At 33.3% G+C, this 16,681-nt stretch overlaps 2 protein-coding genes across 4 annotated transcripts; one reads left to right on the forward strand and one right to left on the reverse strand.

Moving 5' to 3' along the window:
* LOC147284332 (uncharacterized) lies at nucleotides 1-2,457 on the forward strand. 3 transcript variants are annotated; one of them, XM_086244880.1, is made up of 2 exons: nucleotides 1-135; nucleotides 966-2,457. In XM_086244880.1, exon 2 carries the CDS (start codon nucleotides 967-969, stop codon nucleotides 2,026-2,028), a length of 1,062 nt encoding a protein of 353 aa, XP_086101006.1. In that variant the 5' UTR covers nucleotides 1-135; nucleotide 966; the 3' UTR covers nucleotides 2,029-2,457. The 3 variants fall into 3 exon arrangements, with proteins under 3 accessions (XP_086101006.1, XP_086101007.1, XP_086101005.1); XM_086244881.1 differs by having other exon boundaries at nucleotides 20-135; nucleotides 948-2,457; XM_086244879.1 differs by lacking the exon at nucleotides 1-135 and having other exon boundaries at nucleotides 159-2,457.
* An 11,363-nt stretch (nucleotides 2,458-13,820) lies between these two features.
* Nucleotides 13,821-16,136, reverse strand: LOC147284333 (peroxidase 51-like). Its single transcript, XM_086243821.1, has 4 exons — nucleotides 15,838-16,136; nucleotides 15,476-15,676; nucleotides 15,224-15,389; nucleotides 13,821-14,431 (listed from the first exon to the last, which is right to left on the reverse strand). The coding sequence occupies exons 1-4, from the start codon at nucleotides 16,051-16,053 to the stop codon at nucleotides 14,025-14,027; spliced, it is 990 nt and encodes a 329-aa protein (XP_086099947.1). The 5' UTR covers nucleotides 16,054-16,136; the 3' UTR covers nucleotides 13,821-14,024.
* Between the last annotated feature and the right edge of the window lie 545 nt (nucleotides 16,137-16,681).

Here is a 16,681-nt window from a genome sequence, read left to right on the forward strand (position 1 = left end):
GAAAAACGTATTGCCTACCATCCCCGATCTCTCTCTCTCTTTCTTGTTCTGAAAGTAAAATGAAGCAGTGATCGAGGAATTACAGTGCCTGCAGTGAAGCTCAGTGCAATTCTGATTCACAGTTTCAAAATTCAGGTTGGTTTTTTTTACTTTACCTTTTTTGGTTCTTTCTTTTTGTTTTCGTTTCAATCCTTCAATTGCTTTGCGGGGTTTGTTTTTCTGGTTAAATTCTGAATTGGGTCTCCGAAAGAAGTCGAATTTTTTACTTTGAAGTCTCTAAAGCTTTAATTTTTTTCCTCTTTAATTAAATTAATTGAAAACTCTGTGTAATGCCTGTCGTGGTGTTGCTCTCAATTCAATCTGCAATTGGTGGAGTTGAGTGTTTTGTTGGTTAAATGAACTTAATTACTTAAATTATTTCCTTTTTAGCTAAATCGCTATCTGGGTTTTGTAAGTTTTGTCTCAAATTTAAGTATTCAGCTTGTTCATGCAGGCCCTGTCCAATTTTTATTGCTGAAACTAACTTGCTACCAAAATCAAACAAAAACAATTGGGATTTTCTGTTTTGGATTTGAGATGTGGAATGCTGGTTATTTGGGTTCAATTTCTGCTTTAATTTATAGTTCTATGTACTTTATACCATAGTTATATTTGCTGGTATGAATTCCATAGTTATGCTTGACTATTTAGATTTGATTGAAATACTTGATTTTATGTGAAAATTAAGGGTCTAGATTCGTGTTTTAGGTGAATCGCTGTTGCTTATGTTTTTTTAATTTTTATGTAATGCAACATATATTAGTGAGCACTGTTGACTTTTTTTATTTAGCCGAAATTCATTGGCACTAAGGTATAAAAAAAGATTTAAAAAATGATGAGGAATGCCTGATTGTTTTGGATTTCTGTTGGTATTGATTTAATTCAATGAATTTTGATGTTGATAAAAGTGAGCAATTTGAAACCAGAATGCCAGCAAGAAGGCAATTTTCTCGGATAGACACTTTTGAGCTGAAAGCTCAGATTGAGAAGAAGGTTGGGAGCCCAAAAGCGGAGAAGTATTTTAATCTTCTTACAAGATATTTGAGTCTCAAGATTAGCAAACCCGAGTTTGATAGACTCTGCATTGGAACAATAGGGAAAGAGAATGCCTGTCTTCATAATCATCTCATTCGTTCAATACTGAAAAATGCATGCCTTTCGAAGACTCCCCCATCAACAAGGAGCAAGATTGCAGGTTCTCTGAGTGTTAAAGTGGCAAATGGATATCAAAGGAGCAGTCTTGAATTGTTGTGCAGAGATTTTCCACAATCGCCTCGAAAAGGGAGGACCCCAAATCTTCGGGATCGCAGGTTAAGGGATCGTTTGACCACATTTGGACCTCATGGGAAGAACAATAGCAGGGCATGTGATGATCATGTCCCTAAAATTCAAGAAGAAAGGGCAACCAAGCTGCTTTCTTTGGGAAGCAAACCCCCTTGCTCTGTTGAAGATGGGGAAGAGGTTGATCAGGCTGCTGAAAGCCCAAGCATTCATAGTATGAGCCCTCTTAGAGCTCCTCTTGGCATCCCCACAAATGCTGGAAGGACAAAAAAACTGTTAATTAAAGGATCAGCATCTGCTATTTACAATGAGACTTGTCAGATCAGTGGTGAGCTACCTGATAGTAGTTCTTTATGGAAGAGGTTGGAGAAAAAGTTGGAGATGGAGGGAGTGAAAATCTCAGTGGATTGTGCCAACTTGTTGAATAATGGCCTTGACGTTTTCCTAAAGAGATTAATAAGGCCCTGCTTGGACTTAGCTGGTTCAAGGTCTGAGGGCAAACACATAGATCAAGGACATAACCGTGTAATACCTGGTTTGAATGAGATGCGGCCAGTGAGATACGTACAAAGACGAAGCAGGCCCAGTACGGCATCTATATTAGACTTTCAGGTTGCAATGGATTTGAACCCTCTAATACTTGGAGAAGATTGGCCAACCAAACTTGAGAAGGTTTGCTTGCATGCATCAGAAGACAGAATTGACTGACCAGTACATGTTTTATCTCAAGCAGTAAATTTTGGCTCATTTTATAGTGATGATGATTAATGACAATTGTTGAATACATTCTAGTACTGATCTTGACCTTATTGGTTTGATAAGCACTGCCATAATACATAAGTAGATGTAATAGGAAATTTTGGATCGAGGTGATTAGATTGTATATAGGTCCAGAGCTGATTATTTGTGCCTATGGTTCGATACCTTGACATTGCGAGGTATAGACAAATCGAAACTTGAATATAACTGTAACAAATAGGTCAGTGGCACTCCTTGACGACAGATATCTATTCTGTTTATTGACTTTGTCATTCCTAATAAAGCTTATCTTCAAAGTTTGGAGGGCTGTAATTGTTGAGTTTCTTGTTACATGCGATTCATAATATTGTTGTTTAATGTAAGGTAACATACTACTTGTGTGATGTTTGGATGCTGTGTGTATGTGCTTTTTATGGTGTTTGGTTGCTGCACATTATTCAACAACTTAAAACTGAAAATTCACTGAAGGCTCAGTCTTTTCACAAACCTGTTTCCTTTGCATTTGTAGCCTCCTTTTTTTTTTTTTTTTTTTTTGATTCAACCAACTTAGTTTCTGGGTTATGGCCCTTATGGGTTGATATAAAGTATATTTGCTATATCAAAGTACTCCTGATTGATCAATAATGAACATAAATTAGAAACACAGCAAGAATAATTTTATTCAAGTCCTACCAAGAAAGTAGGATTAGTGGACGCAATTAATCATTGTAGAATGAAGATTATTGTGTAAAGAACTGCTAGGGAGTAGAAAGACATCCAACAAATCAAATTAAATTATTGGTTCATCAGTAGTTGTGAAGCAGTATATACTACATCATAAACAAGCACATAATTACAAGAAAATAATTGAAGAAAAAATTAAGCAAGTAATATGTAAATAAGAACTTAAAATGTTATATTCAAATTCAATTAATCATAAACAGTTAAATGTATTCTTCTAATAGCTAGTAGCCACTACGAATTAAATGCCAATAGCAGCCTAATCTACTACTTAATATGACATTTACGCGGAGGTGTACAACGGACCGGCCCATTTAAAGTCGGCCCATTTGTGCTTCGTGCCATGCTTGGGCCGGCCCAATTATTTTAAACCCTAAGTCCAGTCCGGCCCGATTAATTATTTTAAGTTTATATTATTGTTTAATAAATCAAATAGTTTTTTATGTCATTTCATTTTCTATCAAATTTTTTAATTTTCTACTACTTTTATTTCATTTTCTATCAAATTTCACCACTAAAATCAAAATTAAAAATTAAAACAAGGCTAATAGTAAATAATAAAAAATTTGAAAAATACTAGTATAAACGGGCCAGCCTAAACCCATAACGGGCTCGGGCCGGCCCAACACAAAACGGGCTCGAGCCGGGCCGGCCCAAAGAGATAGAATACATTGGCCCAGCCCGGCCCATACGTATGGGCCGGGCTCAACCCGGCCCACTTATTAACGGGTTGTGCTGGTGCTGGTGCTCTGGCTTTAGACCAAATGTTTGTAGGTGTTAGCAAAGTTGGAGCTAATTAAAGGTGGATGTCGGAGACAGAGCAAAAGATATTGTATGGGCCGGGCTCAACCCGGCCCACTTATTAACGGGTTGTGCTGGTGCTGGTGCTCTGGCTTTAGACCAAATGTTTGTAGGTGTTAGCAAAGTTAGAGCTAATTAAAGGTGGACGTCGGAGATAGAGTAAAAGATATAGCCAATTTTTGTCCCTCGGCACACTGGGGTGGGTACATATTATTTCACATTTATCTTTTTCAGTCAGTGTGCCGAGGGGGCAAAAATTGACCAAAAAAAGTAGAGTAAAATAATGTGTTTAATCTCACATTGATCCCGCGGACATGCTATTATTAGGTGTGGGATATTGGCTCATCCAATTTAAGTTAAATACTGCATATATATATAGAAACAAGCGATATGATATCATATTATTGTAGCTAGATTAGTGAAATGCATAATGTATATAGTTAATTAATTTCTTAATTTCTTGCATCTACTCGAAAATTGATACGACAAAACTGAATTATTTGCAATTCAGTTCATGCCTAGATGGAGATCTAGAGAATTGAATAGTAAGAAGAGAATGCAAGAGACAGAAAAAGTTAGAACGAAACAAAAACAACTTTCAGTAATGAAAATGTTAGATTTACTTGAAACTAAGTTATTGTTGATCAAAATTTTATTTAAGTTACGTACATGGAACAATTTATAAAGCTAATTATGGGTGGATTTCGGAAATGTAGATGTAATATGCACTTGGCCCAAACATTTGAATTTCACAGGGTGGTTCCCGGCAAACCATCATCATTAGCTGCTTCTTTAAAATTAAATACTGCAAATATATTAAAACAAACGATATAATATCATATTATCTACTTGTAGCCAGATTAGTGAAATGCATAATATATATAGAGTTGTTAATTAACATATTACACCTTAATTTTAACAACAACAACAACAAAAAACAAACAAACAAAAGTAATAAATGAAAGTTCAAAGAATATATATGTATCAATGTATCATCAATCATTCTCTAGGGCGGACGCCCGCAATTTTTTTTTTTTCACGGATTTCTAGCGTTGAGCATTCGGCAGTGTCATTTTATTCTTCTCCCGAGCGTTCGACATTGGTTTATCGGCTTTATATTAGGTTTTAACTTAAAACCTAACATGCAGCCTCCACAAATTCCATTCTATACCCTATGAGGGTATAAGGTGAACCATCGGGGAAGTATCCTAAAAAATCAATGCAACAAACGCTCGACTGTTATAAAAAAATAGACTACTGAGCACTCGGCAACGAGAATCTGTGAAAAAAAAAAAATACGGATACGTCTATCCTAGAGAAAAATTGTATATATCATTACCTAAAATATCGTTTACAACATAAGTATGTTTTGAAGCCCATGTATTGTAAGGGAACACCAACTTTTGTTTCTCAGCTTACAAAGCATCAATAAGGTATATCTTTTTCTTATTTCTTAGTTTCTTACATTTCTTTCGTAGATCATGAGTCAATAATTCAAGGACTATCATACAAATTGAAAAAGAATCGGGGTTGGACATAAAATGTGTGTCGACAGTAAAGAACATCTTTCATGAAAAAGTTGATGAAGTGATTAATTTATGCGTAGCACACTATTGGCATCGACTTGCTTTTTTAAAAATAGACACATAAATTAATGATGCCACATGAACAAATAATGATAAAAAATTCACAACAATTTTTAAAAATTGTAAATAAAATATTAAAAAATCTATGACTTCCTAAATTTTTGGTTACCAAAAAAAGACTAGTCTCTGAGAGAAAATAAACTGAAAGAAAACTGTTGCATCCTACACTGACATGCATGTTACTGTGTACCTTCTCTAATTAAACGCATATATTTTTTTAATTTGTTTTCTTTGAAAGTGTGGATGTGCGGCTTCTTTATTTATTTTTTATTTTTATGAAAATGACATCTTTTTTCAATTTGATATATGGTTACAAAGATTTGGTAAACAAATGTCACATACCCACTCTGCTGCTGACAGAACTCCCCTTTAGCTAGCTACTGAGAGAGAAATTGTGAACCCTTATGAAGGCACACTAGGTCGATCAACTTTGTATATTGCAGTGATCTTCAGGGAGATGTATAGTACTCCTTGACAAGTTGACATATGGCACTCTTGCTGTAATCAGAGATATGTAGCTTATTGAGGGCTTCATTTTGTCGAAAATAGACCACCTTTTATTTGGAAATTATAAGTATGAACATGGATTCATAACTACTATTTTTCACAAAACCTAATTCCTATTATGTTATGGTTGGAGCACTTCTGAAAGTATTGAGATGTATGTGTTGGAGTTGTACTTCGACACAACCTGTTGTGGTCTCATAGTTGCCTAAGGGTTTTGTGGCCTAAGTAAAGATCAGGAGTTCAATTATAATTATACCTTGAAGCCTATATGGATTTATGTGTTTTTTGGTTTACTAAGGCTAAAGGGATTCCTATCACTTAGAGGACAATGAATTAGAGTCCTAGGCTAATATGGTTATCCTATGAGTTCAGTTATGGGTTAGACTCATAGGCTGCCACTCTATATAAAGTCGAGATCCCCTTGCACACAAACAATCACAATTTAGTTTACTCCCCATCAAGTAGTTTGTGCTAAAGGTCTGTAAGTGCAAGGAAGATTCTTGACTCTTAATCGTCAGCGATGGATGCAGCTGTGGTGCTGTGGTAAACTCAGGTATGTGTTTAATTTATATAAGTCACTAAAGTTAACATGTGGTATCAGAGCATGACTTGTATGATTAAAACCTAAAAGAAACATGTCTTGCCTAATTGTTTGCACACTCTATTAAACGATTAGGATTAATCTAGAGAATATATATATATATATATATAAAGGTTTAATTATATGCATAAGATCACTTGTTTATATATATGATTGATCGTGTGTAATCCATGATTGATGTTGATGTGAGAATTAAGTTTTCTTGCACTAACAGTAATTTCATCTGCTGCAAGTTTTCTATGATTTTATATTCAAGTGTTTGTTATATCATGTAAAATTTAATTAAAACTTCTCGTTGCTGTTTTGGGGTTTAGACACTATGGTTTCTCATGTCACAAGTAACAAACCCTAAAACCAAAAGGCTATAAAGTTTGATCAATTAAACTATTTGAATTTATTTTTCAACTATCTGTTTGTATGTATTAGATATATTTGATCTCAAGTCTTATTATCAAATATATATATATATAAATGTCTAAAGGTTGTGATCAATGTTTTAGGGGTTTTTGGACCAATTAAGCAAGCCTCTCGCGGCTTATTTGGTTTAAAAAGGCCCTAAACAAAGGTGTATTGATCAAATTGCATTATCAATACATGACAGGTGAAAGTAATTTTCTGTCCATAGATGATTATTACTTCATCATGGTCAGTATGATTATGGCTAGCATAGAAAATAACACTATATAGGCTGTTAAAGGGTCTCCTTCTGTCCATAGATGTAGGAGGTTCTTTATAAAGCTAGTTTATGTAGTTTTATGATCTAGTGCTACAACATTGTTTACTCTCAGCCTATAGGTGTGAGTTAATTGTGTTTATAAGGCCTTTCTTGGGGATTAAGTTTAATGATTAAATTAAATTTTCAGTTATGAATTTCTCTGCTATCAATTCCATTGAAGTCATCCATTGAACCCGGTAGCAATTTTAAGAAGAGGAATGGATTTTGCATATGTTTTTCCGTATGAAAATTGACAAAGCAAAAACACTTAGGCATCAAACAGATATATATATATATATACATATATATATTGATTAACTTGAAATATTAATCTATAAAGAAAAGTCTCATTAGATGGCTTATATATGTGATCGGTTTTGACCAAATTAATACGTGTTTTGATCATCTATTAATTGTTTGGATTTCCATGCAAGGTTAGATTTATATGTCTATCAGGTTTTGCTTTGGTGTTTCTCCAATTGAATTCTAATGCATGATGTACATGAGTGATTTTTGTCCTAAGCATGTATATTATTAAGACTGATCATGAATAATGTTTGTATAGGTTTGTATGCATTGAATATATGTGGTTCATATATGAATATGAATGTCAATTTTGGTTTGGACTAGGCACTGTCTGCACCTAAAAGAAATTAGGCTTCTCATTTTATTATGCTTTTATGATAATTGTTGTGACTATATATATAGACGAACACATGTTTTGATTATCTAAATATGTTTTGGGTTTTTTGATTAATTATATGATGAATGGAAGGCGCAAGTCTTCAAATTATACTTATGTATATGGACAAAATACTAATGTATATATATAGCAGTTTTGATTTGAAATTTATTTGATATATATTTATATATATATTATTCAAACATGAAATTTATATGTGAATTTGGAGTTAGCATTTATGCTGGCATGTCGCTTAGATATATTCATTTAAGCCTATATACAATTTGCAGATTGGAATTACTTCTCAATTGAGAAATTAATGGATTATTATGCTGTATGGTTAGATTCTTTTCTAACACGTAAGAATAATTTTAATTGGCTTTTAATTGACAACCGCAAACATATATCTATATAATAACATCTAATTTTCCGCATGGTAGTGGCATGATGAAATTAAGGAAAAGGAACTTCAGATATATATAAGGATAAGGATATGGGTTAATATGACATCTACATACACATATATATATATATATATATATATATACATAATGTTAAAGGTTAAGTGCTTGATCTCTGCAAATGATCAAGGAGGCCATGGAGTATATATATATGTCAGATTGCTTTTTTATTTTATTTTTATCGATTGCCAAAACTAATGTATATATGTACCTGATTGCTTTGACATATATATGGGTTGACTTTTGATTAAGAGAGTAAATGTTAATTTAGTCATCTATGACGTCGATTTATCTTTAATCCTTTGATTTGTTGTATGTGGATTGCGTGGCTAGAATTAAGAATTATACATGTTGTTCAATTTTTATGATCTGAATGGTATCAAACATATATTATTAAAGATATAAAGCAATTATGATAATGGATGATTAGAATTTAGTTTGATGCATTTATCGATTTAATGTGTATATTGGACTGTAGAATGGAATAAGTTGCTTACTTGTATACATCCGAATCTATGTAATTAATTTGTAAGATTGTTACGGTTATTCATTTAATTTTGAATTCATATTAAAGATTGTTTGTTAGTCACCAAAGTGGCCAAACGGTCCAAATTAGAAGGTTTTATGAATATCAAATTAAGTAATTACTCAAGTTTTATGGATACATATAAATAGACTTAAACCTTGTAAGTTTTAAAGGTTTGAATAACATGGAGTCATTTTGTGGAGACATATTTTAAGTCTTAATTTACTGGTTTTGATAACTATAGAAATACATTAAGTACATGGCTGCCATATGTATTATTTTTTTATGAGCATATTATTGATTGTTAAATACTGAACATTTTTTGTTTAGGGGAATTGATGTTGTGCTGTTTTGATCAATCCTTATAAACCACAATAACTGTTTTTGTGCTAATTACCTTTGCATCAAGGAATAGCAAATGTTTATGTGAAATTAATATAATTTGGTAGTTAATTTGTTTACTGTTAGCACATTAACAATCTTATTGTAGCGTGATGAAGGCTCTCCAATCATTTATGTGATTATCATATATGGACTGTTTGTTCTTACAGTAGAAATTGGGGGAAGATATGTTCATTAAATTTCTACTTTATAAGTAGCTTTGTGAGACCTTTCATCAGTGCGTGGGAGCTAAAAGTTTTGTAAACTTAAGGGTTAATGCTCACTTATATATGATTATGAATATAAAAGGGTAACTTGTATGTATGTTATTTAGATTGGTTTTGCATGTCCAAATATAACAAAACCCTTCTGGCTTGGCCTATAAAATTACCAATAAGGAAAATAAATCATCACTCGAAAGAGACTTGGGTATCTAAGTATATACTAATCTATGATATATCATATATTGTTTGCTTCCTATTAAATATTATTATGGATGATTAATTTCGTTAGACGAAACATTGTTCTAGTAGAAGCACTAGCATTAAATGGCTTATAATTGACATGTGATAATATACATGAATTGGGTGATTCTTGATTTGGCTTATGTGAATTACTTGGATAGAACATTGTTTAATTATATTATTCGCTTTTGAAGTTCTTGATCTATATATCATGGCTTAAAGTTTAAATGATGTTTTAAAGGTATCCTCTTAAGTTTACATCCTATTGTCCGACCGAATATGCATTACATATTTAAGATATATTATTTCTCTTTTAACACATATAGCAAATCGATTGTTTAATTAGTCTGCACACATATAAATAATGATTATAGTTTCATTCAAAATGGAATAGATCTATATTTTCAAGTGATCTATATTTATTATCTGATTGGTACATTCAATTATATATGTATCGTTTGAATTTCATTATTGGTATATTATCCAGAGATTGAGAAGGAAATTCATACATGAGCTATTTTGCCTTACTGGTTGTTTTCAATGTACACTACTGTGATGGGTGTTTTGGTTTTCTCATTTACTGACATGGGTATTGCTTGGAATTACTTACGGCACAAAAGGCATATAGCATTCGATTACATATATGTTGCATATTTATGATATATTATTCATCCATGGTCAGTAATTATTGTGAGCCACTAATTTTATTCATGTTATTTGGTCATACATTATATTCTAGAGTAACCACCCATCATCTAGAATAATGAAAGAAAAATAAGGAATCATCACTCAAGAAATATGTATGATATTCTTTGAATCATCATCCGGTCAAAAGGAATTTTTGGGACTAATAAGGATAATTGAAGTTATTCTCGCATATTGTTTTGGTGTGTTTATATTCATATTCAGTCATGAACTCTTTTGCTATAAAAAGATTATGTTTTCATTGAGATAAGATTTTTATTTGGTTTTTTGGTACTTTGTTTTTCTTGTACCTATAAGAAATTTTGGAATACAATATCCATTAAAGAGATTTCTAGATGCATTAATGTTATAAAGGTACATATTTTTGTTAGGACATGTACGTTAAGGCTTATGTTATTGCATATTGCTTGTTTAATCATCAAAACCATTATTCTTTAAGAGTTCTTAAAGTAATGCATGAAGTGAATTTTATTATTTGTGAAAGGGTCCCTAGACTTGATAGCCGACCCATTGAATAAAGTTGTCCCTAATTTAGTTTTTTCATAAGAATGTCACCAACATGGGAGTACTATCCAGTTTTCAAGATGCTCTAATTTAGTGGGAGCTTTTTAGCTTTTAATTTGCTAATATTTTGATTAAGTTATTTGTTTTCGTTTAAGTTGGTGATCCATGGATATGTCTTAAAGTTAAGGAGATACTTATGAATAAAAGTTGATGTTCAGCTAAAGAAAGCATGCTATGGTTTGTTTTAAATATCTTTGTTTTTGCTGAATAAAATTCATTAAAGTATAATGTACTGTTTCATTAAGTACATAAAGGCAGATTTATTGAAATATGATAAAGGAGGATCTAGTGGAATGATAATATCTTAAGCATTTCCATATGCATTCAAGTAACACATCAGGAAGATACATTAATCATTCTATTTCCATTGTCTTGTTGGCGTCTCATGTGGATATGAGTTCTTGCATATGTAGTTTTTAAAGCCGAATAATGTATTAGTCCAAAAGTTTTTGAAGCTCTATGTAAGAGGTCTTATTTGACAAGAGGCATGCTAGGAATTTGATTCAGTTGAATTCTGTGCGCACTAAAGGATCACTGTTGAAGCTACAATGGTACCTATTCAACCAAGTGGGAGAATGTTGGAGTTGTACTTCGACACAACCTGTTGTGGTCTCATAGTTGCCTAAGGGTTTTGTGGCCTAAGTAAAGATCAGGAGTTCAATTAGAATTATACCTTAAAGCCTATATGGATTTATGTGTTTTTTGGTTTACTAAGGCTAAAGGAATTCCTATCACTTATAGGACAATGAATTAGAGTCCTAGGCTAATATGGTTATCCTATGAGTTCAGTTATGAGTTAGACTCATAGGCTGCCACTCTATATAAAGTCGAGATCCCCTTGCACACAAACAATCACAATTTAGTTTACTCCCCATCAAGTAGTTTGTACTAAAGGTCTGTAAGTGCAAGGAAGATTCTTGACTCTTAATCGTCAGCGATGGATGCAGCTGTGGTGCTGTAGTAAACTCAGGTATGTGTTTAATTTATATAAGTCACTAAAGTTAACAGTATGCACTTCGGAAAATTCTACTTGGAATGCCTTAGGAGTGACAACGTAGACTGTTTGGTTGTTTTTCTATGATAGGGCAGAATTAAGAGAAATATGATTCTTAGGTGATTTTGTGATTGGTTTAACTAGTAATGTCTTCATTTGGAAAAAAGTTTGTTTTAATTTGTTCCAAGTAGTTATCTGGTATCTATGGAAAATAGGCAGACTCTTTTGGATGGTTTCCTTATAATACTCCTCTTGCTTTAATCAGAGAGATCAGAGATGAAGCATTTTGGGGGATCCATTTTGTTCAAAATATATAGACCACCTTTCATTTAGAAATAATAAGTACAAACATGGTTTCATTGTTACTATTAGTAACAAAAACTAATCACTGATATTCATATGATATGGTTGCTGCACTTCTGAAATTATTGACAGATGCATGAACTTCTGAAAGACTTAGTTGAATGCATTAGGAGGGGTAACTGAGGCTGTTGTCTTTTAATCTATAATATGGCAGAATTATGAGAAATCTAATTTTTCTTCCCTTTTTTTTTTTTTTTGGGTAGGAAAAATCTAATTCGTAGGTGACTGTAATTTTGTACCCTTTAATTTTTGTGACTGCTAATGCACTTAAAAGCCAGCTGTCACTTTCTAGTGGGGTTTTTTTTGGCCGGTCACTTTCTAGTTGGTACTGGGTTAAATCAGAAGAATTGCTACCTCTATTCTCTTATCTTATGAACATCAAACTAGGTACTATGAGTCTATGAGTATGAGCTAGATTGATTGAACATCTGGTCCCTGACCTTTAAGCAGCTTGTTTATAGGTCCCCTGTTTGTCAAAAATCTTGGACTAAAAATATAAAACCCCCTGTTTTTCAACTATATTATATATTTTTTATATAAGACTATAAATTTTAGAGACGTGGGATTTCATTCTCATCATTCAAAACCTCTTTCTTTTTTGGGTGTGATTGCAAATGTGGTCCAAACTGAGACATGAAAGTGATGTGCAATATTTTGTGATTATTGCATTTAATCGGACCAGATTGGGTTCAATAACACTTAACAAATTGCATGCATGCATGCATTTCATTTCATTGTATATGGGGACAAAATCTTATCACCAAATTAAGATGAGGATTAGCAAACAATTAATGATTTATTAGGAGCATATGGGGGACATATCTGCACTCACATCACCAGATTAAGTTGATGACTTTGACTCATCTCTGAGGAGCATTAATTTTGCACAAGTCTTTGTATATATGTGGCTGCATACGCATCACCCAAGTGACTTGTAGGAAGATAATGACAAGCATCTTGAATAATCAAATACACATCACCTAAGTGTCTAGTAGGAAGATAATGACAAGCATCTTGAATAATCAAACCTAAGTGACTAGGAGTTGGGGTCTACGTGACCAATAATAAATAAAACAAAGACTTATGCATAAGACATAATAAAAATCATCGTGTGCGCGCAACAAAGAACTGGAAATTATTGGAGTGTGGTATTGATTTCTATTTTTTTTTTTGGCTGAACAAATTGATTTATAATGCACAAGTCTGTTAACGGTATATCATTATCTCACAAGGATCAAGCTTTATTAACTCATAAAGGAAAAACAAAATAATTACATGTGTATGTTTATATTTTTTATTACATGCTAAGTTACGTGATGTGAAAGAGATATAAAAAAATGTATACACCGATTAGATAAATATTTTACTTCTCATAAAGACTCCTGTAGAGCATCTCTAGCTCTTTTTTTATATTTCCTTCAAATTTGAGGAAAAAGTTAAATTTTAGAAAAAGCTCTCCAATATTAAAGATGAAATTTTCTCAAATTATTTCAAATTTGATTGTTGGAGGTTTCAAGAGAGTTTGGGGAGCTCATCTATTCAACTTGATTTGATAAAATTTTTAAAAAAATCTCAAATTTAGAGAGATCTAGAAAAATGCTGGAAATACTCTTAGTGATCAAAATCATAAATATATATAATTGTATCGAGAAAGTTGTATTTCATTATTCCATATACAGCCATCTCAATAATTTGTATTATTGATGTTACAAAACCTCACTTAAGAGCTAAATCTCCTATTTTAATTTCTCTTTTCTTTTCCCGGAGCTAAAATCTGGTGAACATTCATTTTGACCACCAATTTTTGTTTTCCTCTTAATTAAAAGCAGCACAATCACGACGAATATTCCCATTCTTACCCGTCTTCACTCCGACCCGGCCCAACTTAGTCATAGCAGTAGTAAAGGCAGTTACGAAATTCGCATTGTTATTGGCCCAGTTATTTACAACGGGCCTGGACCTGGTGTCCACGAAAAGGTCCTGATCCGATGTGAACAGGCCCAGGCCCCGTTGAAGATTTTTGTAGTACGTGTTGTCAAAGGCTCTGGGGGTGTTTGGGTCCATGTTGATGGCTATATCGGGGTCCACATTCTTTGGACACATTGCCTTTAGTTGTGGCACATAAGTTTTGTTTATTGTGGGGTCCACTGGGTTTTTGCTGCTGAAGCTATAAAGCCGATTGGCAACTCTGTTGCAATGAGAGAATCCAACGGTGTGCGCCGCTGCAAAACAAAGTACGTTTTCAATCGGATGGCTGAGATTTGTTTTCTCAGTGCATGTGCAGGAAACATGATGCTGTTTAGTAGATCATGATTAATAATTACATAATTTGTGCTAGTAATAACAATGTGGCAATAATAGACACTAGGGAGGAAAAATTTCATGCACCTTCTTTTTCACAAATTATATCCTCACCTACTAGGCTACTAGTAAAATGACAATTTATTATAAATAAAAAATGATGTATATACCAGTTATAAGTTTTTCTCTTAATTCAAAATTGATTTCAATAAAAACATCTGACTAGGTGTTTCATTAAGAATCACCAAAAGACCTATTTGGGAGGAAATAAACAAAAGTGTTTGAAATGCTTCATAGAAATGCACTTTAAATGCTTTTCTAATGAAAATTTCATATGTACTTTAAGAAACAAAGTGTTATTAACAAAAGTATTGTGAGCAAAATTATTTCATATAGAAAAACTTTCAAATAGATGCTAAATGGAATTCTTTTACCCCAAAATACACTTTGTCTACTTCAGCGAATAATTCAAAAAGCATTTTTGGGTTATTTGGAAAGCATTTTTGGCATGTTCAAAGCATCTATAAAACACATTAAATATTGCAAGAAACAAAATGAATGCATGATGTGTGTGTCCAAGTGTCCAACTCCCATTCACATGACAACTGCATTAATCCTTAATTAGCCAGTGTCCCACTCTAACAACACCTTTCCCATTAGGATTGGTCATTGGTGAATGACTGAGTATATACATATACTAACACAAGTCTTACCTGAAAGAGCAATCATGTCTGTCTGAGATAACCCATTGGCACCAAACATGGAATTGAGCTGGTTCAATTTAAAGCTTGGCTTGGGCAGCTTCCCTTCCACACTTTTAGAAGTTGAACTCAGTCCATCCAATCTTCCCAACTCAACCGAATATGAAGGTCCCCCAGACTGTGCATTATATCAAAACACACTTAATTAGTACAAATATTAATTAATCAAAGCCTTTAGTGATTAATTAATGATTAATTACGAACCAGAACAATAGCATCTCGGGTGGCTAGAGCAAGAATATCAGCACAGGAGACTTTGTTTTTGCAACTGGGCACTGCATCAACGGCTGCTTTTGCTTTGATAACTGTGTCAAACCCATCTCCAGCTAATGACAGATTATCAGGGTGGTCCTTCTCTGCTTTGTTGCTTGCAGTTGAACCAATTATAACTGAAGCATCACAACCCTATCAATATTAACATTGTACAAACAAATTAAGCTCATTATTTGATCCATACCATGTAATTAAGACCGAAGAAATTAGAACATTTAACTTAAAACATTATATATTGTAAGATAAGACTTTACATTCCCGAAATGAGATATACTCCGAATCATTTGAGTTACCTGCACGAAGCAATCGTGGAAAAAGAGACGGATGGTTGCAGGCACTGTGACAAATGTTTGTTGAAATTTGGCCTTGACAGCATTTTTGACAATGGTTTCGACATTGGGGCAGATGTTGGCGTAGAAGTTGGTTTTTAGCTGCGCCGATATGGGAGAGAGGGAGAGGCACAGAGTGAGGGAAAGTGACCACATGAGTATAAGATCGAACCGACCCATATGAGCAAAATCTTTGATTCAATTCGCAAAACACAGAGGAAGAGATGAAGGTGCAGAGAGAGAGCTAGAGAGACTGACTTTGAATCAATGGTGGCTCAAGAAATATATAAAAGCATTTGGTACGTACGTGCTGGGCCTCATGACCATGTGCCAGTTGGAAATAGAATATTATTATGTGAAAGAGACCTTGATTTGAGTCTGTGACATTGTCAATTTGCCGCCTTGGTCTACTTACTACTGCTCTGCACCTTTGTCCAACTGTTTGAGTTTTTGCTAGAATTTGAATATTAACCAAACAGGTACTAAACCTTAAGGTAAATAAATAATTTAATTATTATTTACTTCAATTACAATTAGAGAGATTAAACATCAAAACGTTGTCCTATTAAGAAACACCCAACAAAGAGAGAAAGTAGGTTGGGGGCTGCCAGAATAGGCACAACAAATTAGGACATAGCATGCACGTTAAGATTGCTGTGGGCTGTGGCTTTTCGGACCATAATGGTTTAGTACTGGACCAGCCACGTACTTTGCCAGAGATCTCATTTCTGATATTTAATTGAAAAACATTACATATAATATTGTTCTGCCAAATGTAGACTTTTTATAGACCAATAAGGTGAGCTTT

The sequence above is a fragment of the Dryas octopetala genome, chromosome 5 (genome assembly GCF_963921425.1).
Source record: "Dryas octopetala chromosome 5, drDryOcto1.1, whole genome shotgun sequence".
Classification (NCBI taxonomy): domain Eukaryota; kingdom Viridiplantae; phylum Streptophyta; class Magnoliopsida; order Rosales; family Rosaceae; genus Dryas; species Dryas octopetala.

What these genes read in the sequence shown, in the direction of transcription:
- LOC147284332 (XM_086244879.1), top strand. Translation starts at nt 925, where the DNA reads ATGAATTTTGATGTTGATAAAAGTGAGCAATTTGAAACCAGAATGCCA.
- LOC147284333 (XM_086243821.1), bottom strand. Translation starts at nt 16,053, where the DNA reads ATGGGTCGGTTCGATCTTATACTCATGTGGTCACTTTCCCTCACTCTG. An exon ending in TCCACGATTGCTTCGTGCAG is followed by an intron (nt 15,677 to 15,837) that starts GTAACTCAAATG and finishes TAATATTGATAG; the next exon opens with GGTTGTGATGCTTCAGTTAT. An exon ending in CCCGAGATGCTATTGTTCTG is followed by an intron (nt 15,390 to 15,475) that starts GTTCGTAATTAA and finishes TATAATGCACAG; the next exon opens with TCTGGGGGACCTTCATATTC.